This window comes from Martes martes (genome assembly GCF_963455335.1).
Source record: "Martes martes genome assembly, chromosome: 5".
Taxonomy (NCBI): domain Eukaryota; kingdom Metazoa; phylum Chordata; class Mammalia; order Carnivora; family Mustelidae; genus Martes; species Martes martes.
In genome coordinates, this window is record NC_137892.1 from 158,775,649 (window position 1) to 158,800,754 (window position 25,106).

Here is a 25,106-nt window from a genome sequence, read left to right on the forward strand (position 1 = left end):
ATGAATTAATGATTCTTAAGGAAAAAACCAACCCCATGTGTCTGCTAAAGTGCTTGTGTGTGGAAAGATCATGAGCTTCAGATTCAGGTGGATCCTAGATAAGCTTTTACATGGTGTGTGATTATAAGCAAACCACTCAGTGTGGTGCTGGGAGCACAAAGACAAAGAGCACATAATGGGTCTGGGGCATGGGAAGAATTCAGTAGACGATGGTTCCTGTCCCCTCCTGCTTCCCTGGTCTAGCCTGCTCATGGAGGTCCTGCTGAGTTGGCCTTGCTAGTGAATGGTATTTCTTCATGCCTTTCATACTCTGTTGAAGGGTCAGTTTAAACTTTTCTGTCTGTCCCAAGTAGAATTAAAAATCAAACCTAAGAAAAGGAAGGAGGGAGGGAGGAAGGAAGGAAGGAAAGAGAGAGGGGAATGAAGGAAGGAAGGGAGGGAGGGAAGGAAAGAAAAGGAAGAAAGGGAGAAAGGGAGAGAGAGAGAGAAGGGGGAATAGAGGAGAGAAAAGGGAAAAAAAGTCAAATAGCTCTTGTATACGAGAGCTTTGCCTTCTTTGTCGAGGTGTACTACCCATTGCCTCTGGCCAATACCACCTGAACCTGTCAAGAATTTGCTTTCTGCCTTTAAACCACTTCACTTCGAGAGGTACAAGACTAGTCAGGCTGGACTCTGCTCCTGGTACTACATTATGTCCTTGGCTTTGGTCTTTCTGGCAAATACATTTTCTGGCAGTTTGTGAGACTCTACCCTGACTTACCTTCTGTCAGCATGGCTCCATTCAGTTGGCAGGAGTCTCTGTCAGGGGATATTCAGTAATTCCTTGTCCCAAGTCCCTCATTGTGTCATATATCTATCTACCCAGAGAGGCTAAGATTTAGGCAACTGATGGAGGGAGATTGGACAGGGCCAGGTGTAAGGAGAGCCAAGTGCTTACCCTCCTTGCTGCTGTCACCAGGTTGGGGAGGGCACCGGAGAACCCAGAGTAGATGCCACCCTTGCCAGAAGTGCTCTGCTGACACAGAGAGAAGTTCTTCCCTTGGGCTTGGCTGTGTTCTCATGGGGGGATTCTCTGGCATTGGCATTTAAGCCTCATGACTCATTCATGGGCAAACTGTTAAGCTGGGTGAATTATAAGGAGTCAGTGTAATAGAAATGTTTTCTCTGGACTTACTGTCCTCTAAAGCTTTGTGTAAGAGTTCAGGTGTATTCCTTGACCCCTTGGGCATCCTTCAAGTGTAACTGACAACTCTTCATAGTCTCCGGTGTCTTCTGATTCTGCCCATGAAACCCTCGTCTACTCAGCCACAGCAGGGCTTCTCTCGAAGAAACATGAGATGGGCAAAGAGTAATCATGTCTTCATTTTTCTCTGATTGGCGGGGGAGGCGAGGACACTGTGGCCCTTTCATTACCTCTGTTTCGTAGAGGAGAGAACATAGAATATCAAAAGTACAGGCTTTTCCCTGAATGAAGTGATCACAGATACTTTTCTTTCCTTCTTGGGCAGTTGGACACGGTGTTTTCTGGTCCTTGTTCCCCCCAGTGACTTCAGCATCCCTGAGCTGTGAAGGGCTCATGTTGGGTCATCAATACTCTGTGTGTCCTCTTTGTCTGGTTTTGGTCCTTGAGTACAGAACTGACCACAGCTGAGCCTGCCTTCCCTGGAAAGCTTCATCCTAGGGGCACACTTGGCCTCTGCAGAAAGACATTATGTTTGTTAAAAGACAAATTTTATGACAATTGAGATCCACTGGGAGGGTAAGAGAAACAACTCAGGTGCCGTATGTGACAAGTGGGGGAAGTGGGATTGTCTGTGTCATGTCAGAAACTGAAGCTGATGGCCCAAATTGATGACAGTTGCTAGACTCCCAGGAGCACTCCTGTTTTGCTTATTTCAAATACTCTTTACTCTTTTAACTATTTCTTTTTTAGTCTTGATTTTCCCAAAATGCTTCATAATATGTGTATCAGTCTTATTCATTTTTAAAACATATTTTTCAGGAAAATTTGAGTGTTATATCCACTTACTAAGATTTTAATGAAAACCACTCACTTGGCGTTACTGGCAATACATATTAAATATTCTAATTGCATATTAAAAGCAAATTTAAATGTAAAAAATCATTGTATTTAATCAATATCATGTAATGATAAGCCAATAGTGAATAGTTTTTAATATATTAAAGTTAGTGACTAATTGAAACTCTAGATCATTAATTTCATCTGCAAATCATAATATATAACATGAATTACTATTAAATGTCTTTAGCAAGTGATGCATAATGAGTATAAACAGGTATTTTTACCAGTAATTATATCTTTGTTTACTTGGCATGTGTCCGAAATTTTAAAATGCTATTACATTGTAGCTGTATCTCAGTTCTTCTTGGGAATTACAAATTAATCTTCTCATAGATTTCACAACCTGATACGTGCTATCCACCCCCGCCAAATTTTTCTTGCCTAAGCAAAACACCAACATTTTATTCACATCAGTATGCTTCCAAGGAATCTTAGGGAAACCTCAGCCCAGCCATGCTGCTCTGCTCATGATCCTGATCATGCCACAGACACATGACTCTCTCATTTCCTGGGGCCGTCATGACCAGGGATTCTCCTGTCACTCAGGAGAATCCTGAGTCACTGAACTCCACCCAACTCCATTCAGAAGCCAGCCGGCACACGCCATCTTCCTGGAATCCTTCTGGTCTACCTCTCAGTCCTCTTGAGTCCTGTCGCACCATTGTCTGAGCTTCTCACTTAGTAGTTAGCCCTCCCCATGTTGTCAGGCAACATTCGTGAATGTACTCTGCCTTCCTTATAAGACTGAAAGTTCACTCTTGGTCTTGGTGTCTTCAACACATGGCATCCTGCCAGGTAGTCAAAAATATCATTGTGAATCTATCCAAATGTGCAGTTAAAATATTTTGCACCACTTAATAGAAAGCAGTGTGGGATGTCACATTGCCTGCTCAAATAAAGAGCTCATGGCATTTTCAGATTTAGTATTTTTGGTCTAGAATGTTTTCAAACACCCCAGAACTCAGTATCATATTGTAATACACAATTATGTTTAGAAATTAATTAGAATAACTGTTTATGTATACCATCCTCCAAAATGACTTTTTCTGATTTACTATGTGATATAACTTAATCCTCAAAACAGTCCTATGAGGGGATTATTATCATTCCAGTTTAGTGGGAGCAGGAACTGAAGAAAATATGTTTCAGGTGGGTTCACCAACTGAAAGACGTGTGGCTCTCTTCCAGTACATTCCTCAAACACTTTCCTGTCTCATTAGAATTTTTTCAGTCTTATTTGTAGTAAGACAGTGTTTTTAATGCAAATCTTAAAATAAAAGCAGATTCAGAAGTATAGAGTGACTTTGGCCATTAGGAATAAGACAACTCAGATCGTGTTAGGAATTAGGGCAAAGATCGTTTATGAACAGAAGTCTGTCTACCCTACTACTATCATGAGGACAGTAGAGATATGTTAAGTAAATAGACACGCAGTTTTTGCACAGTATTTTAAAGTTTATAGCACTTACTAGGAAACCCTAAATCTTGACCGGACCTCGCGGGCTCTCTGCCCATTCCTCTCCTCAAGGTTCAACCGAAGTCTGGCCTCCATTTATCTCGCTCTTTCAACTCCCCAAGTTCCCTCCTGTAAGGTTCTGCAGGTGAGGTAAATACAACACCAGGCAAAGTAGGCACAAGGCAAGATTTATTAAAGGCACTCCCTGGCGAAGTTTCAGGGCTCAGGAGAAGGGGAGCCAGGAAAGTCACGCAGGAAGGAGGTGGGCACCCTCGGGCGAGGTTCCTCGACTCCAGAAAGGGGAGTGGGGGAAGTCGCACTGGGAGGGAGTTGGCGGGGGTCTTTTATCGGGCCAAGGCAGGGCATGGGCTCACATCCATATTTGGTGATCGGAAGGTATAGGGGGAGGGCGGTCCGTGATGGGCAGTTCCCAATTTGGAAGCTCCTGGGTGGAGAGTTTCAGTGTCCTGACGGTGACACGGAGGCCGCAGGGAGGGTGGCGGGAAAGTCCGCCATCTTGGAGACGGTTGGCGGGAAGATCCGCCATTTTGGAGCCCATCACCTCCCAGGGCCTTACCCATGTCTGTCTCGCTGCCAGCTGTTCTGTTTTTCCTAAGCCATGTCAAATGGATCACTCCTCTTCATCTCACTGATGCCAGTTTAAATGCCACTCCCTGGGTATTTCCTGACCCCAGACCCATCCATCCAAACAGGGTTTCCCTCTTTGGGTTATTCCTTTGGAAATGGTTGTTGCCGCTTTTCAGTGTTTATTTCCTTTTCCGAAGGGTAAATTCTGTGTCTGCTCTGCTGTCCATGGTACCCCCACCGTTTTCAGGTTGGTTCATGGCAGGTGCTCATAAGTGTGCCCCCAAATGAATGAGTGTTGGAAACACTTAAAATCTCATGTTTAATGAATGCATTTTCTTAATATGGCAAAAATTCTTAAGATCAAAAATAAGCTGATTTAATGAAAATTAGCATAACAGAAACAAGTCAGATAAAGACATTGACACTTAGATAATCTAACACGCGAGAAGATTGTATTCAGGAATTGTTTCCAGCTGCCTAGAAATACAGTAGAAGATTTTAATGAATACACCTCTTTTCCCTATTACCCAAATTAGCAAATAGCACAACTGTAAACTTTAAAGGAAGCGTTTAGTTAAACATTTAATATCACTGTCCCGGAAAAGGGAAAGTGGTTTATCCTTCTTCTAGAATTAAGGCCTGTGTCTAAATAGACCTTTAGCTCTAAAACATATTCTCAATAAATATGTTTTTAAATTAAACTTTCAGATTCTGACCAACGTATTTTCTGAATTCAGATACTTTCCAATACCAAAGCAATATATCAAGTGAGAATAATCTAAGGTTATTAACAAAATGTGGAAAGTTTTTTATTAAAAAGATTCATCATACAAAGAAAAACATTTTCAAAGTGCAATGAAGAAAAGCTTCTTTCACGATGGCCATATTAATAAGACATCTGTGATTTTCCATGCCATCTCTTTAAAAGACCCACCTTCCCAGAGCAATGAGTTATGATCATAGGTTTTTCTTAAAGTATACTTTGGAGTAAAGGTAGGGCTCATTTGAATTTTGCTATGGCCTGAAATATTTTGACTGAGGAAAACATACTTATCTATAAATGGAATTTTTAATGAATGGGTATTTATGCCTGGAGAGGAGTTTTAGTAGTTTAAGGGATAAGTGGAATGTTAAGAATGTGCAAAGCCCTCAACATTATGGGAAGAAAGAGATGTTTTTACAAGCAGCTTTTCATTGAAAACAGCTTAAATATCCTGTGTAACCCTGTGGCATTGTTTCTGTCCTGCAGGCAGATTTGCAAAGAGAAGCCAGGGGCAAAGTGAAGGGGTTGGTGGAATTTTCCTGTTTTGAGAATTTTAATTTTTGTCTAATGTTAATGTTGCTTTAAAAAGAAACATTAAAAGGAATTCAGGCCTTTTGAATCATTCTGTAAGTGTAGCTTTGTCCTGTTTGCTCACCAGTGTGAGGATGGGATCATGTGCAGAGAGGACTCCCACGTGTGGTACCCACTGTGGAGCCAATATGGCGGGTGGGCTCAGTAAGACATGGGCACTGTGGGTCAGATCTCACTGTCGCCACCAAGGGAGTCGCAGCAGGATGCAGAAGGTTCTTAGTTCTCACTGTGCCCAGATCTGTCTCACAGTGGAGGGGTCTTCAGATTTCTAGAAACTTCCCACAGAATAACATCTGCACAGGGACAATTTGCTGGCCCTGAGCTTAGTGACAATATGTGAAATATCTTATTTTGTAGATACAAAAACACACACTTCCCTGTCTTATACATTCACTGGTTTATTTTCATCTCTCTTATTCCTTTAAAAAAAATAAATCAACTGTATGTCTTAAAAATGATGAGTTCTTTAAACTGAGAAATGTGAGATATGCTTTACATACTATATATACAGGAATACAGGTCAAATTGTCCTCTAGGGAACTGATCATTGAAGTGAATTTTTATTTAAAAATAAGTTATTAAAAATCATATTCACAAACCTCAAGAACTAGAGAGTTTCAGAAGCTGATGCTCACACTCTGTGTTGTAAAGTTGTGTTTAAAAAAGATGTTGTCTGAATTTGGTAGAAAAAGGAAAAAGAAACCATACACAGCTTTCTTGTTACTTTTACATTCCAGGTCTGCTTGTGTGGGTATGAGGATTGGGAAGTTTAGGTTAAAAAAATATATAGTTTTTTGTTTGTTTGTTTGCTTGTTTGTTTTAATTCAACAAACGGAAGGAGGAAAGGAGAGTTGCTAGAAATGCATTTCACATGGATCACAGACAAGGAGGCTAATGAAATGATACTATAAAAGGATCAGAAGGAATCCTGCATAAATGTTTTTATGATTTTTTAAGTGTGGAAGCTCTTTCAAAATATGGCACAAATTTCAGATGCTGTGAAGGAAAAGATTCATAAACTTCACACCATAAAATTTTGAAACATTTGTAGCTCAAGAAAAAATGTTTAATAACAAGTAGGGAAAGTATTTGAAACATTACTGATAGAGGGTTAATTTTCTAATATGGAAATTTTCACTTGCAATGACTACATAAAAAGAGTGAAGCCAGTTACTCAATCAAAAAGAAATAAAAAGCAGGAATTGGTTACAAATAGGAAATTTACAAGAAGGGAAATCCGGGTAATCCATCAATGTGCACACACACACTAAATTTTAATCTCACAACTGAACAAATCAGAGAGCTAGAAGAGTGTTTTTATCTATCAGAAAGGGCTAAGTTAAAAAAAAAAAAAAGGCAACATCTAGCATGGAATAGGGAGAGGAGAAAGAGTTCCCCTCCAAACTGTTGATTGGTACAAAATCATTAATACCTATAACTTCTACCTCTTCAGTGCCATGTATAGAAATTTATCATGTAGAAAATACATACAAAAGTATACATTACAACCTTGCTTTTAAATGATTTAAATAAATGTTGATTCTTCTAGGTAATAAAATACTGTACAGCCGTAAAAGGAATCAGGTAGAGCTGTATATACTGGCAAGAAAAAATGTGACAACATATTTTTATGTATAAAAAGCAAAACCGAAGGCTATGGGAATAGTCCCTTTGTGTGTGTTATATGTAACTCTACTCATTAAAAAAATAAAACTATATATGTATATAGAGACGTATCCATGCATGAATACTATTTGTGCAGAGAAAATATCCCCCAAATGAATAAAAGTGTGAATAGTGCCTAGAAAGCATGTACTTTGTAGTAATTGTTTTGTCTGATTTTTTCATGTGCATCTACTATATGCCTGGTAAGGTAATTCAACAAGAGGCCCTTAGACTGGGGTGGCCCCAAAGCCTTGGTAGCTGACCTGAGCAGACTGAAACCAATGTCAGAGTCCCCACACTCGAATCGGGAAAGTGAAACTTTGGAATGACCAATCCCAGTCAAGCAGGCATTCCCAAATAAGGCCACCATTTAAGTTATAGTCAATCAAATAATTTCCTTGGGTTGCTTCCAAATCTTCTCCATAAAATTTGCTCCCCTACCTCCTGTTAGGGGAGCCTCCTAAGCACTTTTGATTTGGGACTACCAATTCAAAATTTTAATGTGCCTCAGTTTACCTTTTAACGTGTATGTGGTCACTCACCATCAAGTTCCAATGAGGCTGTGGTGACAGGCAACTGTTCTACGCCCCTCTCCACCCAACCTAGTCCTGCTGGGGGAAGAGCCAGTAGTAACCATCTCTGAACTTCTTCGGGTGGTAAATTAATAATAATTCCATAGTAACAATAAATAATAGTTTTTACCACTATTGCTTGATTTATTGTCTTTTGTGCTATCTTCCCCTGCTGTGGGACTTCAACTTCGTCTATCTCTGCTTGGGTTTCTGCATTTTAAAGACTACGTTTATTTCACTTAAAATAAATGCAGGAGCTAATCGAGGGATTATATTTGTAAGGTTCTGTGAGGGTGGAATGAGCTAACGAGACCAGGTTCTTAGAACAGTGCTTGATATGTGGTGATCATATTTGATATGTTAATTGATTATTTTGTATCATTAATATTAACAATTTAATATTACTTATACTACCTCCTTGGCCCATGTTTGATAGTTAGGCTGTGATTTCTAGACCTACTCTTGGTTCACTGGTAATCTGCTAACAGATTCTCCCAGCCCAAAGGGCCCCTTCCCTCTAACAGGACATTAGCCCTTTTGTGCTGCACTAGCCTGCCTTTCCTCTCTCTCATTTCCTGCACATCTGACCCCTTGGCCCCTTCAGAGAGTGAATTCTCAGGTCTTCAATGCTCTGCTTGCCTGTGGGGTCATCGTTTGTATAATTCTGGCTCAGTCACTGTCACTCTGTCTGCTCCCCTCCACCCTTGAACACCTTCTCTTGTCTTGACAATGTAGGGCCAACTTCTTTATCTAATGATGCCCATGTGCTGCATGAACTCTTTCACAGAGACAAAGCCAAAATAAAGTATCCACCATCTGCAATACTTCTGAAATAACGTATTGAATATATTGCAGTTGGAGCTATAGTAAGTTACTATTAAATTGAAATTTTTAATTTATTTTTAAGCTATGGTACCCAAAAGGAAGAGTTTCCTATTTTATTAACTTCAGACTGACCATGTTGAAGGGTTTGGGGTATATTTGTTTGTCCTTGAACCAATTTATTAAATCTTTTGTGCCTCAGTTCTCTTATCAATGAAGTAAAAATACCACCTCCCTCGTTAGAGTTAAGTGTCTAAATGATATAATAAATTGATATATTATAGTAGGTGTTCAACAAATAACATCTGTTATTAAGGTAATGATGATGATAGTGGTGGTGGAAGAAGTGATGGTGATGATGGTGGTGGTGGTGATGGTGATGGTGGAGGTAATGGTGGTGGTGATGGTGGTGGTGATGATGGTGCAGGTGATGATGATGATGATGATGGTGATGGTGGAGGTGATGGTGGTGATGGTGGTGATTTTGATGATGGTGGTGATGATGGTGATGATGGTGCTGATGGTGCAGGTGATGGTGATGATGGTAGTGATGATGGTTATGATGGAGTTGATGATGGTGATGATAGTGATGGTGGTAGATGTGATGGTGGTGATGATGTTGGTGGTGGTGGTGGTGGAGATGATGGTGATGATGGTCGTGATGGTGCTGGTGATGGTGGTAGTGATGGTGGTGAAGATGGAGGTGGTGGTGGTTATGATGGTGATGGGGCGATGGTGATAATGGTGATGATGATAAAGTGAAAATAATGCATCTTATAAAAGTTGTATCTGAAAGATCTAACAGGTTTTCAGCAAATATAGCCTGTTGCTAAGGGGATGCAGTTGATGATGATGATGGTGATGGTGATGAAAACATCTAGCATTTTTAAGCATTGAAAAATTTTGACTAGCTTTATTCATGACACCAAAAGGCTCATGTTGGTACACATGGTCCCTTAGTCGTCTGCCCTGTATCTTGGGAAAAATAGAGGTATTTCAACCAAAGTTAATTGATTTAATTAGATACTTATGGGCATACACATACATTGTTCTTTAGTGTGCAGACTGAAACTTGATTTCTCCTAACTAGTTCCCAAGTCAATTCATCAGGGCAACACTCACCTAAGCTCACGTCTGTTACTGTGTGGGTAAGGCTGCTCTCTGTTGACCTTTGGGTGTGTGTTTGCAGTGCCTGCATTGGGGCCCAGGACCCTTACTGTGGCTGGGACATGGTGATGAAGAAATGCACGAGCCTGGAGGAGAGCCTGAGCATGACGCAGTGGGAGCAGAGCACCTCCACCTGTCCTGTAAGTGTGCGTTTTCTCCAGCCTCAGAAAGCACCATCCATGGGAATCCAGCTGCCCTGAATCCTAATCCATGTCCTGTCCGCGCGTCTGGAACCTTCCTTGCAAACCCGGTCTGTGCTTTCTCAACTGGTTCCCCTCTGAGCTTTCGTTAGAGCCACACAGGATGTTGCCATATGCTTTTTGTCTGCTTTGAAGATACATACCGTAAGAGAAAACTCTGCTGCTTTGCAAGTGGGGTGTAATATCTCTGTTTCATTCTTGGGTTTTCTCTCGAGATTGATGTGGACTCTTTTGCCCTTTTTAGCATTAATAAAATAGTGACTTCCACACCCACCAATTTCCCATGGAAGCTATAATTCTAGAAACTGAGATAAGTAGAGCTTTTAAAATAATAAAGTAAAGGCTATAACTATTGGACCCCATGTGGGACAGTCTCAGGGTCACAGGAAGGCCTGGGAGAAAGCGTGACGGCCATTCCTGCTGTGAGCCCCCAGAATGAAGAGCCTCACTTCCGTTTGGAGCCAGTTCTCTAAATCTAGGAAAAACAGTTTCCTTTGCCAATTTTTTGGCTTGAGGCCCCACATGTAGGAGCCGGCTTGTTTGTTTTCCTTTGTCTTGAGAACTCTTCGTGCAATAATCTCAAACTCTTTTTCTGGCCTCAGACCATATGACCAATAGCTATTAACCTCCACGCGTTTGAAAACCGATTGGGTCACTGTGCTGTCACAGAGCTGCTGGTCCCTGTAACTATCAGAGCTGGCTCACTTCTGCAGGGGGGACCTGGGAAAAAGAAGCAGCACATTCCTTTCCTTGAGATCTGCCCTAGTGCTCCCAGCAGAACTGCCCGTGGCATCTGGGTGGTCACCTGCCCTTTTCCTCACCTAACCCTAAAAAGGCTTTCCTTCAGTTTGTGAGGGGAACATCAGGCAATGTGATATGAGGAAGGCCAGGGTTAGTAAAAACAGCATCGTCTCACAAGGGTGGGCACGAGATCAAAGGCTTTTACTGCAAAGGTGTGAGATCACCGCTTCCGGGCTCTGAGCTAAACTTTGCAATGGGGTTTGCTGCGGTCCGCTGGGTTATGTAGCTTTTTTTCAATGATTCTTAAAATTGATTAGAAATATGCCAATGTTTGTGCCAAGTTCGTTCTCATTTCTGAAAATTCTTTAAAAGCACAAAGACATTCACCTTAAATCTCTGCAGCTAGAGAAAACATAAACACGGCTCTACATTATGGGCACCTACTTTTGAAGAATCAGAGCCATTTTCTCATAGTTGTTTGACCTTGCATTTTTATTGGCAAAAAGGGTAGAAGAATATAATAACAGTTCTTCTTAAGCAGTAAGGCCATCTGTGTATGACCTGGGGTTTTGTGGATATCTGAGACATCTCCTTCTAAAGATACTTCGTAAGATATCTACTTGTAAAAAGATAAACTGAGGCATATTAAAAATTTTAAGAGTTTATCTTAGGAGAAGGGAAAAATGAAGGGGGAGAAATCAGAGTGGGAGAAGAACCATGAGAGACTGTGGACTCCGGGAAATAAACTGAGGGTTTTAGAAGGGAAGGGGTTGGGCGGACGGGTGAGCCTAGTGATGGGTATTAAGGAGGTCACAGATGGCAGGGAGCACTGGGTGTTAGACACAAACAATGAATCTTGGAACACTACATCAAAAACTAATGGTGTACTGTATGGTGACTAACATGACACAATAAAAACAATTTTAAGGGTTTATTTGAACAAAATCAATTCCAATCAGGCAGCATCCAGTCTAGCAGATGGAAAGGAGCTCTGAGGAGCTGTACAAAATCAAAGACTTTCATAGGCAGGAGTAAGGAAGTTATACTAGGCAAAATGTCAGGTTGGTTATTGCAAAGTTACTTTCCTTAGTGGATGATGGGTCTACCAGGCAGATAACCTAACAAGTGTTAATCAGACATTTCCTGAGTGGTTTAAGATTCCTTTTCTAGAAAAACCAAAACTGTAATTAAGTCTCAGTTTGGTGACATGGGGCCTAGGATAAGAAACTCCATTTTGGGTCTGTAGGGTTTTTTTGTTTGTTTCTTTAAGATTTATTTGTGAGAGAGAGAGAGAGAGAGAGAGAGCAAGTGGGCACATGCATGAGTTGGGAAAGGGGCAGAAGAGAATCATCAAGCTGACTCCCCACGGAACTCCGAGCCTGATGATACCCCTGGATCTCACATCTCATAAGATCATGACCTGGGCCAAAACCAAGAGTCAAACACTTACCAGCTTACAGGCGCCCCTGTAGAGTTGGTTTTTTTTTTTTTTTTTTTTTTTCTTAGCAACTATATTAATTGTATATCTCTTTCTAAAAATCTTTCCTAGAAAGAAATGAGCTAGATGAAAATTATTAGCATTATTACAGATCAGTCTTATTTAGGTACTTTTTAAAGTTATTAAAATATAATTTTGCTTCTGTGTTACTTTTTTATTTCGACTAAAATAGAAGAAAGGTTTGATTTTATTGGCCAAATCTACTGTACTTCATCATTTCTGATATGCCACTGTTGTTTTATAAGGAAACAATATGCTGGCATGGATTGCAAGATGGAAACTCATTTCAGAGATGTTTACTATATATAAGTATAAATACACAAATACATGTATATTAAAAAATCTTATAATTGGTTAAATAATTTTCCTTATCTACATATCTTTATCCAAAGGAAATTAAGCTTTATAAGCTGAGAGATGTTTTTTCCCTAGGCAAAGAACTTAACCTTATTTCAAACTTTATTCCCAGACTTCTTCAACTTAATTAATTCAGCTGCAAATAATGAATTGTGTATAAGCAAAAACTGAAAAAAGAGCTGCAGTGTCCAAGGGGCTTGGCCTTAAAAATATTAGCAATCTAGATTTTGTGAAATCCATGAACAAAATTTTATTTTTATTTTTTATTATGTTTTTTACCACACAGTAGTACATCATTAGTTTTTGATGTGGTGTTCCATGATTCATTGTTTTCGTATAACAAAGTTTTAAAAAGCAGTCATAGTATAAAACAGCAGCCCCCAGTAATGGTGACAGTGTTCGCTCCCAGGGATGCCTATACTTTGGGGTTGTTAAAGTGGATCACTGTTCCTTGGTTTGTGAATATGTTCACTCTTTCAATACTACAGATATTGCTTACCCCTAACTTCTTTAAGGAGAACTAAAGTGTTTTGTCATCTGCAGTAGACATTCCAGGAACCCCCTTCTTTGGGCGAGAAGTTCCTTGCCCTCCCGTGTGCACTCGTGCTTGCCCTTTAGTGAGTTTCTCCCGGTTCATGATAGTTTCTTTCATCTTATTGGAGTAGAAATGGGACCGTGCGGGGACATAGGGTTGGCGCTCAGGGGGTCTCGGGTGGACCAGCAGAGATCAGGTGCACGTACGCGGGGACGCAAGGTGACAGCTATAGGGAGGCCGGAAGTCAAGCAGAGGGATTTCTGAATGAGACCGGAGCGTCTCACATCCAGTGTAAAAGCACAAGTTGAATAATGAAAGCAGGGATTCTGCCATGTGGACGGAGCTCAGTGGGAGTTAGGCAAACATGGAGTAAGATGAAGGTCGACCAGAGTCTGGGGGATCCTACCAAGTAAATGTTCATGAACTTCAGACCAGGGACTTCACACAAGGGATTCCCCCAAAGTCAGTGCTGCGCTCAGCACCCAGGCAGTCCTCTGGTGTCTGGAGAGTTGCACTTGGTGATGGGCCCTGGGAAACCCTCCCAGGGACTTGGTGCTAGAGAAGATCTGCTTTCCACAACAAGATCCCCATTTTAAAATGTTTGTGGATTTCTTTTGTCCAGGAGACAGGACCGTAGTTGGCTTACATAATTGTAATCGAAAACATTCTCAGGTGAAGAGATTTGACGTGCCCCAGCAGGATCTGAATTTACAGATCTAGAGTGACTGGGGTATTGTTTGTGACCTACGTAACTCGCAGTGCTGCTTAGCGAGGAGAGCATTGTCTTAAGAATCTTCCCGGGCTTTGGTGATGCCCAAATGCCACCCACATCCTTTGTGCGGACACCGTCACCAGCGTACTGTCCTGTGCGTTGGATCTCTCCCTGTTCCAGAATGCACTGTGCTGTATACTACATGAGCACCTCAATGTCTTCAGTGACTGGCTCCTCCCCAGGACAGTGTGTAAGCAGCACCTTTGCAGTGAGAAGATATTTAGCAAGGACTGAGCCCAGAGCCTCCCCTTAGAAAGCGCCACCATGGAGCACGTCTAAAGGGTTTATAGAAGGTTCTAAAATTGCACTGGGAAAGAAATCAGGATGTGAATCCAGTGCTTCTGACATTCTACCCACTCTACGAGACAGTGACGTTTCCAGCTGCCAGCATCTCCCCAGAGCAGGGACGGACATGTACACCCACCCACAGGTGATCCCGTGGTCACCTTGCACGTTATGCCCTGTTATTTCAAACTTTGTACTTAAATCTACAGTAAAGGAAGGAAGAGGGAGCTGAGGTTAACTGTGTGTTAACTCACCATGTGCTGAGTGCTGTGTTAGGCCATTTCAATGGATTATCTCATTTAATGTCAGGATCATCCTGAAGCTAGGCATCAGTGCTTCCATTCTAAAAACTGCCCCTATCCACCCAACTTGTCGTAGCCTGGAGCACTCCTGCCCACTCCTCTTCAAAGGTGCTCGCTCTCCCTCGTGTAGTTCGCTCATGGAGAGACATTTAGGAATGACATTGACATTACAACATGAGCCGGTCCTTTCCACGGAGCACATCCAATATACTGTTGTGTTACAATCACTGACCAAAACGACATGAAACTTTGAAAATAAATGAAGATCTTTTGATGCCTGAAAAAACATACTAGTGGAAGATAGAAGACTTGGATTTAAGTATGAGGATAATAGGTGGAGTGCAGAAGACCTTCATGATACGCTCCAGGGACCTCAGCACCCAACGAATGCATCTATGCCCTTGATTACTTGGGAATTAGTGAGCATGAGTGACTCAAACGCAGGATTGTGGATTACGCTTGTTAATAGGAACTGAATCTTCCCTGGCTAGCACTTGGGAATCCATTACTTCCCAGGTGAGGGGAGCTTTGCTATTATACAGTTAGGGATAAAAGTGTACGGTGCTGGTTTCCATGACACTCTCACCAGGGAAGGATCAATGAATCACATTACAGAATGAAGTGGCGGAGATCACAGTCTCTGGATTAGCTTGTTTAGCCTGATTCTTGGGTCTTTCACAACCAGTGAAACTGAATAAACTGAGCCTCGTCTGAACCTCAGTGTGCCTCTCTGTGAAATGGATGTAGGTACCAGGAATATTGTGAACACTGCAGAGTTAAGACGTGGAAATCACTCACCACAGTGCCTGGCATACACTACCACCTATATACATCTTACTATATAATATTTAGTAAGACGAAGCACATACCTCAAATACAAAGTCGCTTGACAGAAATCTGGACATAGCGCAACCAAAGATAAAATATTCTAGATAGCTTTATTTCTGATTTCTAAGGAAAACTAACAAAATATAAAAATACTTACTCATGCGGGAAAGGGGAGTAGCAGAACCTACCCCATTATTCACAGATCTGTTCCCTAGGAAGATTCTCAAACTAAGATACTCAGCATCAAAAAGGCGGGGGGGAGGGTGGGGTTAAGAGCGATGAGAGTCTGACCGCCCATGTGCTACCCCACCTCTGGCCAAAAGAGAAAGTGCCCCCTTACCCTGCAAATTGCAATCATGGTATACTCTTGCTGACAAATGCCCAGGACAGTTCTTTCTCTTTCCAGTGTTTTTATTGTAATAACTGTTCCATGCTTTTCTTTTTCTTTTTTCTTTTTTTAAGGTTTTACTTATTTATTTGTGAGAGAAGAAGAGAGAAGAGGGTCAGAGGGAGAAGCAGACTCCCTGCTGAGCAGGGAGCCTGATGCAGGGTCGATCCTGGGACTCCGGGATCATGACCTGAGCTGAAGGCAGAGGCTTCACTGACTGAGCCGCCTATGTGCCCCTTTTCTATGTTTTTCTACCTCATTCCACAACATTCTTTCATTTATCACCACTTATTTCAGGTTCTTTCTCTTTTTCTGTCTTTATTGGCCCATCTTTTGCTCATCCAGACAGTCGGACAGAGAACATGCATAACGTCTCTTGGCCTAGAGACTCTTATCTCCCGCCAGTGCCCAGAGGTTGGGGGGAAGGATGTCTAGTGCAGAGGGTTCTTTCCTTCCCTGGGCATTTTCCTGGGATATCACTGACCGCACGGCATGAGATGAAGACATACAGCGTAGTGACGTCCCTTACGTAGACTGTGAAATGATCACCCCAGTAAGTTCTGATAACACCCATCGTCTCGTACAGATACCCCCCACCCAGAGGTCTTTCCCCAGACAAGCTCCCTTCTTAGCAACTTTCCGATGTCCCATCCAGCAGTGTGAGTGAACTCAAGCCATCGTGTTGTACCTGACCTCCCCAGGACTTACCGATCTGCAGACTGACCCCCGTCCTCCAGTTCCTCCTCACCCCCGTGTCTGTCTGTCCACTTGCCTGCTTCTCTCACTCTCTCGGTGTTTCTACTTGTATCTGTCCTATATTGACGACTTCTTTGTTAACCACCCTTCTGATAAACTTAGCTTGCACGAAGTTTAGCCGACTGTGAGTTTGGCTTCACGACCGTGCAGTCTGAATGTGTTTCCGTCGTAAACCGTCCTCTTGCAACAATCTGGATGATTCTGTTCCGTCCTCATTCATGGATCATCATCGTGGTGTATGTCTCCCGGCCTCACAGATCTTCAGTTTCTCCACATTCTGTGCTGCCTGGGGTTTCAGATTTCCTCAGAACCTCCCGTAGCTAAAGAGATCCTAACAGTCGCCATGCCCGTTTCCTTGCTGTGTTAGAGGGAAGAACAGATGCCAAGGGGGGTTGAGAGAGTCTTCTTTGCCCCAGTCCTCGAATCTGTCTCCCGTCTGCCCTTTCTAAAGCTTCTGGTGGGGGTTTGTAAGCCTTCAAAGATCACAGTAGCGCCCCTCCCTCCCTCACCAGGCCGGGCGGTCTTCGCCCCCCGCCCCGTCCACTCTCTGCCCCCTGGCCTGACCTGCCCTACTTCCGGCCTGTCCCCCACCCCAGCCAGGCTTCCCTGCTGTCTTGGGGTTAGACAACAGGAGACATGGTCTCGGAGCCGAGAAACTGGGGACTTTCTTCCTTGCCCTCCTCCAGCTTAGGCTGTAGCTCTGACGGGGGGCTCCTGTCCCTGTGACAGCCCTGTCAGGCCGCCCTTCCCCAGGCGCTGCCCCTCACTCGGCCGCCATTACCTGGTCTCTGTCTAGAGAGGCCTACGGTGGTTACACGTGGGGCTTCGTTGGCCCGAGTTCTGTTCTGTCACAGCGAAGGCGGTGGCTGTTTGTCCCTGCACAAGAGCCGATTGGACCAGAGACGAGAGTGAGTGCAGGATGGATGTGGGAAGCCCCCAGAGTCAAGGCTTTGCTGCTTGAGGGACACTTTTGTGTGAGGAATTAGTGGCCTGACTCTGTCCTGAGCAGCTCTGCTCTCCAAGAAAACCCTGAAGGCTCCAGGGCAACGTACGGTCCGAGTAGGAGCTGCGTTTTTATCCTGACTGCACGGGGCTACAGGGACCTTGGAAACGGGGATATTTTCCTCTTGGGAAAAATCTGCCTTTGTGTGTTCGCTCCCACTCTGGGTCGGGCCCACTGAGTCCCCTCGAATTGAGCTCCCTTCCCTCCTCTTCGCTTCTTGCGGAGTGAGCCAGGCATGGCACACGGCTTCTGGATTTTCACGCACCTCGGTGGTCACAGTACTGACAGGAAGGGAAGAGAGAGAGGGTCACACTGCGGCGGCTGGAGATGACCCACCGGCCACGTCACAGCAAAGGAACGTGGTTCGTGGAGACTTTTGTCTGCTGTGTTTGGAGAAATGATGGGACGAAAGTAAAGCTCACCCACGTTTTCACTGGGTGTTGGCACTTCTCTGAAATGGGAAAGTACAGGTACAGTTTGTAGCCTCCAAAGAATGAATCACTTTGTCCATGGAGTCCTCTTTTGTGAGGATGGTGGGACTTTAAAAGTGCCCTCCCGGGGACGCCTGGGTGGCTCAGTCCCTTAAGCGTCTGCCTCCGGCTTAGCTCATCATCTCAGGGTCCTGGGATCGAGCCTGGGATCAGGCTCCCTGCTTCTCCCCTTCCCACTCCCCTGCTTGTATTCCCTCTCTCACTGTCTCTCCCTCTCTGTCAAATAAATAAGTAAAATCATTAAAAATAAAGAAAGAAAAAATAAATTTTTTGAAAAAAGGTGCTTTCCTCGATCCCCATCCCAGTCCGGAGCTTGCTGGGCAGCCAGCCCCTCCTCGCCACCTTGCCCCACTCAGAGTTCAGTCTCTGGGCCTTACACCAGCGCGGGATCAGCTCCACGCCCAGCCCTTCCTCGCCCGCTGGCCAGCCCTTGCGGGGGCGGAGGTAGTACAGACCCATCCGCCTGGGATGCGCCTACCGACTCCTAAGGCCCTGGTTGCTTTAATCAGCTATAAATTGAATGTTGACCATTTGCAGTGACATTTGAGCTAGGCCATGTCTGAAATGGAACTGTTTGAACTGTCTTTTTTTTTTTTTTTAAGGGACGTAAAAATGCAGCAGAGTCGCCCATCTGTGATTTTTCACTTTAGTTCTGCTTGTTCTTTGGGTTTCTCACGTTAGTGGACAAATCTGGGGTGAACCTGATTGCCCAGCCATTAGCAGTCCCCCCTCCCCTCTCCCACCCCTCCCGTCCCCCTCCTTCCTCCCCCCCTCCTCCAGCAATGTCTCCACCAGTGACCTCTGCTGTGTTCTTAGGAGATAACCTCTTTAATGAAAACATTAAAGTATTCCGCATGTGTTCTGACATCTAACCTTGCAGTTTGCCTGTTTACAGCCTTGACCCTGGCTGACCTCCTCCCTTGTATCCTCTTCCTAGACGAGGAATCTCACGGTGGACGGGCACTTCGGCGCATGGTCTCCGTGGACGCCCTGCACGCACACGGACGGCAGCGCCGTGGGGTCCTGCCTGTGCCGCACCCGCTCCTGCGACAGCCCGGCCCCCCAGTGCGGCGGCTGGCAGTGCGAGGGCCCCCGCATGGAGATCGCCAACTGCTCCAGGTGCGTCCCCGACACCGCTGTACCCCCACATGTGCACACAGACCGCGCACGGGCGGGGAGTCGTCTTGGTGACCTTCCCTTTTCAAGAGAGAGGTGGCGAAGGACCGCCGCTCACCACGTAAAATTACATGATCTACCGAAGGAGATTATAAATTATAAATTAGATTACAAATCTAAACCTGGGTAATGTGTTCATCGCTGGATCGGGAAACATTTTTGATGCACACCATGCTCTTGGCTTGTTGGAGGGAAATGTCCATGTCAATCAAAATCCTCTTCGGGAACATTCAGGCTACTTTAGGTCCGTCTTGGGAGGACACATACGTTTGTGGTGCACTGGCCACGCGGGTCAGGCGGAGCTCTTCACACGGGCCTTTCGCTTTGCCAGCATCAGTGTCTAGAAGCACATGAGTGCTTCGACTCTCCCCTGTGACCTCGCCATGAGGGGTTTCCTGAGAATGAAAGCAAGTCTGAAATCAGATTTGGCCACACGTAGTAGATGACACAGCCAGTTCTTGTGAGTGATGGAGTCCCAGCTCCCCGTCCCTGAGGCGTGCTCACGTGGACGCACGTGGAGGTTTATGGAAAGCAGATGTGACGCTTCTGGCGGCACATTAGCCAACTTTCTAGTCAGATCCAGGAAAGGGAGCCTCTGCTATTTAGGCAGACACTTCATGACCGAAAGCCCCCAGCCTTGTACTCAATCCCTGCACAAAGCTCACCCAATCCTAGTGTCACTTAATGCATCAAAGGAAAGTTATTCTGGCCGCCCATGTACTAGTAAGCAGCCCCTCCTGCAGATTTGGGAAGCAGGATGCACTTTACTATTTAAATCTATAATGGAATCTCGGTGTCTTAGTGATTTCATAGCTACCTGGCCATTTAAAAAATCGATGAGCAGGCTCTACTTTAATATTTAGAAAATCTATGTTTTTCCTTCTTTAATTCCCTATTTCTATTCTCTTTCCCTCATAGAATCTTATCCTCATATATTACATTTATATGTGGAAGTCTTATATTGGTCACTATATCCTACCGCCCTGCAACTACCACAAAAACAAATTATATGAATGGAATTGAAAACAAAATTTTTGTTTCTGATAACCGCATGCTTTACATTTTATTTTTTTAAAGATTTTATTTATTTATTTGTCAGAGAGAGAGAGCACAAGCCAGGGAACAACAGGCAGAGGGGGAAGCAGACTCCCCGCTGAGCAGGTAGTTCAACACAGGGCTCGATCCCAGGACCCTGGAATTATGACCTGAGCTGAAGGCAGATGCTGAACCGACTGAGCCACCCAGGCACCCCTAGGCTTTACATTTTAAATATATGTTTTGAAAATTAGCATACAAGAAATCTAACAATCATGAATATTACACATTTTGACAATCTTTTAACACTGGAAAGTGAAGTTATATTGGAAATCCATTTCTTTGGGCAGTTGTTTTTAATTCCCAGCCACGTTTCCTATTCAGGCATGAATGTAACCTCTTCCCTGATTCAGGGAGGGCTTAGCATCAATTCCATTCTGAGGTTTTTATTCTTCTAGGTACAAGCACTGACAGGTATGACTTCCATACGTTGATGGAAATGTAAGATTACAGCATTTCCCCTCACTTCTCTGAATTCTTTCGAAGTCATCTGCCAAAGGCCTGGTAATCTAACACCAGAGATTGTCTTTATTGCCCCATATCAGTTGATAACCTGTTTGTGTTGGTGTTCAATTTTGTTGGAAGCAAAAAATCGCAACCCACCTATCCTATAAGCCAACTTTTTCGCTCATTCGGTACTGACAGGTACTCCCTCAGTGCGAGCGAAGTGGCACATCAGAGAGCCTTTCAGAAGGCTGATCGGAGGATTCCAAAACAACCTGTTACTCTTTGTGTAGAGACACCTTGTCTAACCCAATATACTCAGAAAGTGTTGAGAAATTCCAAATACTGCTAACTCAATACATTTTGTAAATATGTCTTTGAATTTTTTTTTAGGATTATTTGTTTATTTGCATGGGGGGAGAGAGAGACGGAGAGGGTGGAGAGCAGACTCCCTGCTGAGCACAGAGCCTTTTAGATCCTGAGATCATGACCTGAGCCAAAATCAAGAGTCGGGCACCCCACCGACTGAGACACTCAGGCGCCCCCACAAATATATTTTTGATTAAATGCTTTTATCACATCACATCATTTAAATACATTTTCTCAATATCCTGGAGCAGCAGACTGAAGTCATTCAATGTATGAAATGAAATCCACAATATAAAGTAATTAGCTTAGCCAAACAGGGCCAAGTCAGACTTACTATCGATCAGAAAAATCTGGCTTATTTTATAATTAAAATGACTATTTGAAAGTGCATCCGCATGACATCATGTCACTTTTGAATTCTAATTTGTAGGGAAGGAGGGAGGGAGACATGGGGAGAGGGAGGAGAGAGAGAAATATATCTAGCCACATGGGAAGGGAGGAGGTCAAGGGAAGGGAGGACTGAGCAGTGCAGTCGGCCTGAAAAGGTCTCAGCTGATTGCACAGGGAGCCCTCTACATGGGGCAGCCCTTGACGGTGGTTGGATCCTCTCAGCCACAGGTCCTAGCCTGGGGCTCTGGAGAAATGACAGCCTCTGTCCCCTGTGGGGGCGTGGCATCCAGCACTCTGTGCTTCCGCAGCTGGGGCTAGAAGCAGCCAGTCCCTAACAAAGCTCTGCTCTGTAACGTATCCGAGCCCAGAACACCCCAGCTGTCCTGGAACTGAGGAACCAGGAGAACGGTTCCGACAGGGATGCCCTGAGTTGATTTCCTGTTTCCCGCTTCTTGTTCTGTGGTTGCTTCATTGTTTAACTGCACTCAGGGTGCACCTTCTCCCCTGCCCCCGTGTGCCATGACGGCACAGCATCTTCTAGCTTGAAACAAGCATCAGGAGAGCTGCTCGAATTAGTCTTCAGGCTCTCTCCTCGCTTGCTTGTTAGTTTACCGTATTTTTTTAAGCATTATCTTGTTTCCATGAGCCTGTTTAGAATGCAGAAGCTTCTGGGCAGTCCCTCACGCCGCAGATCAGCCCGGGCGATCACGCTGTAAGGAGCCCAGAGAGCCAGGTCGCTTCCTACCCAGGAGGAGAGGCGGCCGGATGCGGAACCTCGGGGTGCGAGGACCCGCTGCGCCCTCTGCTCTCCTCCTCAGGCCAGCCCAGGTCACTTCACCAGGTCGAATGAGCTACGCAGATTAGATTTTTATGTGATTACAGAAAACAGCCCTATCAACATCGCATTATGCGTAGCATTCCTTCTATAAGACTGAGACGGCTGCCATCCAGGCATGGGAGAAACTTTACAGAAGTTAGAGAACTGTTGCGTTTGTAGACCGTGGTCAGTGAGGAATGTTCCCTGTGATTCTGTTCGCCGAGAAAAGGACAGTCAAGTGCACGAGTACAGCTTATTTATTGATACGTCATTGGCTTTAGTTCTAGTTGAAATGTCATCCTCTGAGCAGACCTGCAGTATCATTAGTGGTTATTTTAAGATTAGTAATTGAATAAGTGAACCCCTTTTAGTGATACTTTAAAGGCAGAAGTGGGTTGTTGTGGACTGATTGAATCCTTGAAATGATCCGTCCACCTCTTGGTGCTGCTTCATGGCTACTACGATGTCTGCTGCTGCTGCTGCTGCTGCTTCTTTTTCTTTTTTTAAGATTTTATTTATTTATTTGACAGACAAAGATCACAAGTAGGCAGAGAGGCAAGCAGAGAGAAAGGAGGCAGCAGGCTCGCGGCTGGGCAGAGAGCCCGATGCGGGACTCGATCCCAGGACCCTGGAATCATGACCTGAGCTGAAGGCAGAAGCTTTAACCCACTGAGCCACCCAGGTGCCCCCAGTGTCTGCTTCTAAGCAGCATTTGCAAGACCGCACACCTAGGGCCAGACAGCAGACAACACACACAGACAGGTGCACTCGAGTTCTTCACTTACTGTTTTTCTCTTATTTATAAATACCTCCATTGGCCCACTTCTCTGTCTACAACAGGTTCCCTCTCTTGTAAATAGAATATATCACAAGACGTCATGTTTGTTAAAAGGTTTAAGAAATTAAGAATTAAACAAATGTAAAAATTACACAGTTTTGGAAGGAGAGCCTCCTGCACTATCGAGCCGTTTTGCCTACTTATAAAGAAACTTAGAAAGTAAAAAGGTCATTTCATTTATGTTGAAATGACTATTTTTTAGAAAACGAAATGAATTACTTGGGTAATTTTTTAAATTGCGTAGGTAACAGGGTATAAGATACTAGCTAATTATCTTCATGAGAAACTTGGATTTGTCTTACTTTGTGATTACTTGGTTAAATGATCATAAAGCAGCTTTATGATAATATAATACATCAAAGCATCACTACATATTTTATTTATATCATGAAGAAGTTTCAGAAAATAGAGAAATATGAAATATACTAAGAATTTTCTCAGAGGAATGTTCATTTGAAATTATTATAGAAATTATATGTTCACAGTATTTTGCTTGTACCTCGAGCTTCAATGGCACAGTTGCAGACCTGCATATTTTTAAAGGAATGTATAAAATAAAAATAAGAATTAATGTCAGTTGATTTTTTTCCCAGTGGAAAAGAAAATCCTCTGAGGATAACATAGTATAGAAATGCGTATGTGATCAGTAAAGTGTAAACGGATTGCAGCTGCAGTGGGCTGCTCACTTGGGAGTTTGGATTCCAGATTTAACAGATATTTTGACAGTTAAAATCTTTAAAAATGCTAACAATTTGTTTTTTAACGACAGGGACTAACTACTAAGGGAAATATTTAAATTATAAACATTCTGAATACAGGCATTGCAAGGGAAAAGTACAATATTAAAAAAAAAATCCTCTTCTAGCTGTCAGTGCTGGTTCATGTTATAAACCACTTTTATACAGGCTGTTTATTTTATTTTAATTTTATGTTTTGTATGCCTATCATATTATATTTATGATAACATAAATACAGTTATGTGCACTTTGCACTGCTTGTGTATATTCTATATCTTTGTCAAACTGTAAGAAAAGAGCCAAGAATCTGAATTTAAAGTACCGTTCCTTCATTTTTAATAAAGCTTGTTTTAAAGCTTTGGCCATAACAATGCTCGTTGGACATTACGAATGCTATCAAGAGAATTACTGATTTTCTTTGATATTAATAGATTTTAAAAGTGAGCATTATAGGTAGTTTTAGATGGTGTTTTGTTCAGACGTACACTTTTTACAGATTCTAAGTGATATGTTACAAGTCAAAGCATAAACTCTAGAGGTTCAAGGATTTATCTCTAATTGCTTTTCAAGGAAATAGACTTATTTTTCATTAGTTAAACATTTTCATAAGTAAAAATTTTTAATAGTTTCTAATACAGAATTTTCTCAGAGAAATTTTCTGAAATTATTATAAAAATTATGTATTCCAATTATTGAAGTTATGATAGGAATTATATATTCAAATTATTATGGATAGCTTGATATAGAACAAATTAATGGGATACCTTATTTTTAGTGCACTGTAAGCGTTACTGCCCAAGGTCCGACCTGGACTCTAAAGTCAGACAGCCAGGAGCAGGATCTCCCCGGAGCCCAGAGTCCCATGACACAGCACGTCCAGTCCTGTCCTGTGGCTCCGGTTCCCCTTCCCTTCCCAGCCCCTAGTCCCACAGTCTGCACGCGGGACACTTGAAGGTCGTCGGAGGTGGGTGCACGCAGGGATCGTACTGTGAGCCTGACTTGGTGACCCCACTGCTTCCTCTCTCTAGGAACGGAGGCTGGACCCCCTGGACCTCCTGGTCTCCCTGCAGCACCACCTGTGGGATCGGCTTCCAGGTGCGCCAGCGGTCCTGCAGCAACCCCACTCCCCGGCATGGGGGCCGGGTGTGCGTGGGGCAGAATCGCGAGGAAAGGTAGGCGCCGCTCTGGCCCCGACACCGCCGTCCTGTCGCTTCTCCCTGCCATTCCAGTGCAGCCCGGGGTCCCTGCGGGCTTAGCCTGGGACGTCGCTTAGCTTCTCTGTGGCGTCCCTTTCTGTTGAGCCACATCGCGCTGCTCTTTTCCCGACATCCTTTAATTTTGATCGAAGCCTCGTGTTAACCACATCCAAGCGCCGGC

General features: G+C 43.6%; 1 protein-coding gene across 1 annotated transcript in view; it reads left to right on the forward strand.

The window, feature by feature from the left end:
* SEMA5A (semaphorin 5A) overlaps positions 1 to 25,106 on the forward strand; it is a 464,615-nt gene that overhangs the window by 369,285 nt on the left and 70,224 nt on the right. Inside the window, exons 14-16 of the mRNA XM_080804210.1 lie at positions 9,730 to 9,847; positions 18,801 to 18,982; positions 24,758 to 24,901. Coding sequence (XP_080660336.1) covers positions 9,730 to 9,847; positions 18,801 to 18,982; positions 24,758 to 24,901 — 444 coding nt within the window. The remainder of the gene's footprint in view (positions 1 to 9,729; positions 9,848 to 18,800; positions 18,983 to 24,757; positions 24,902 to 25,106) is intronic.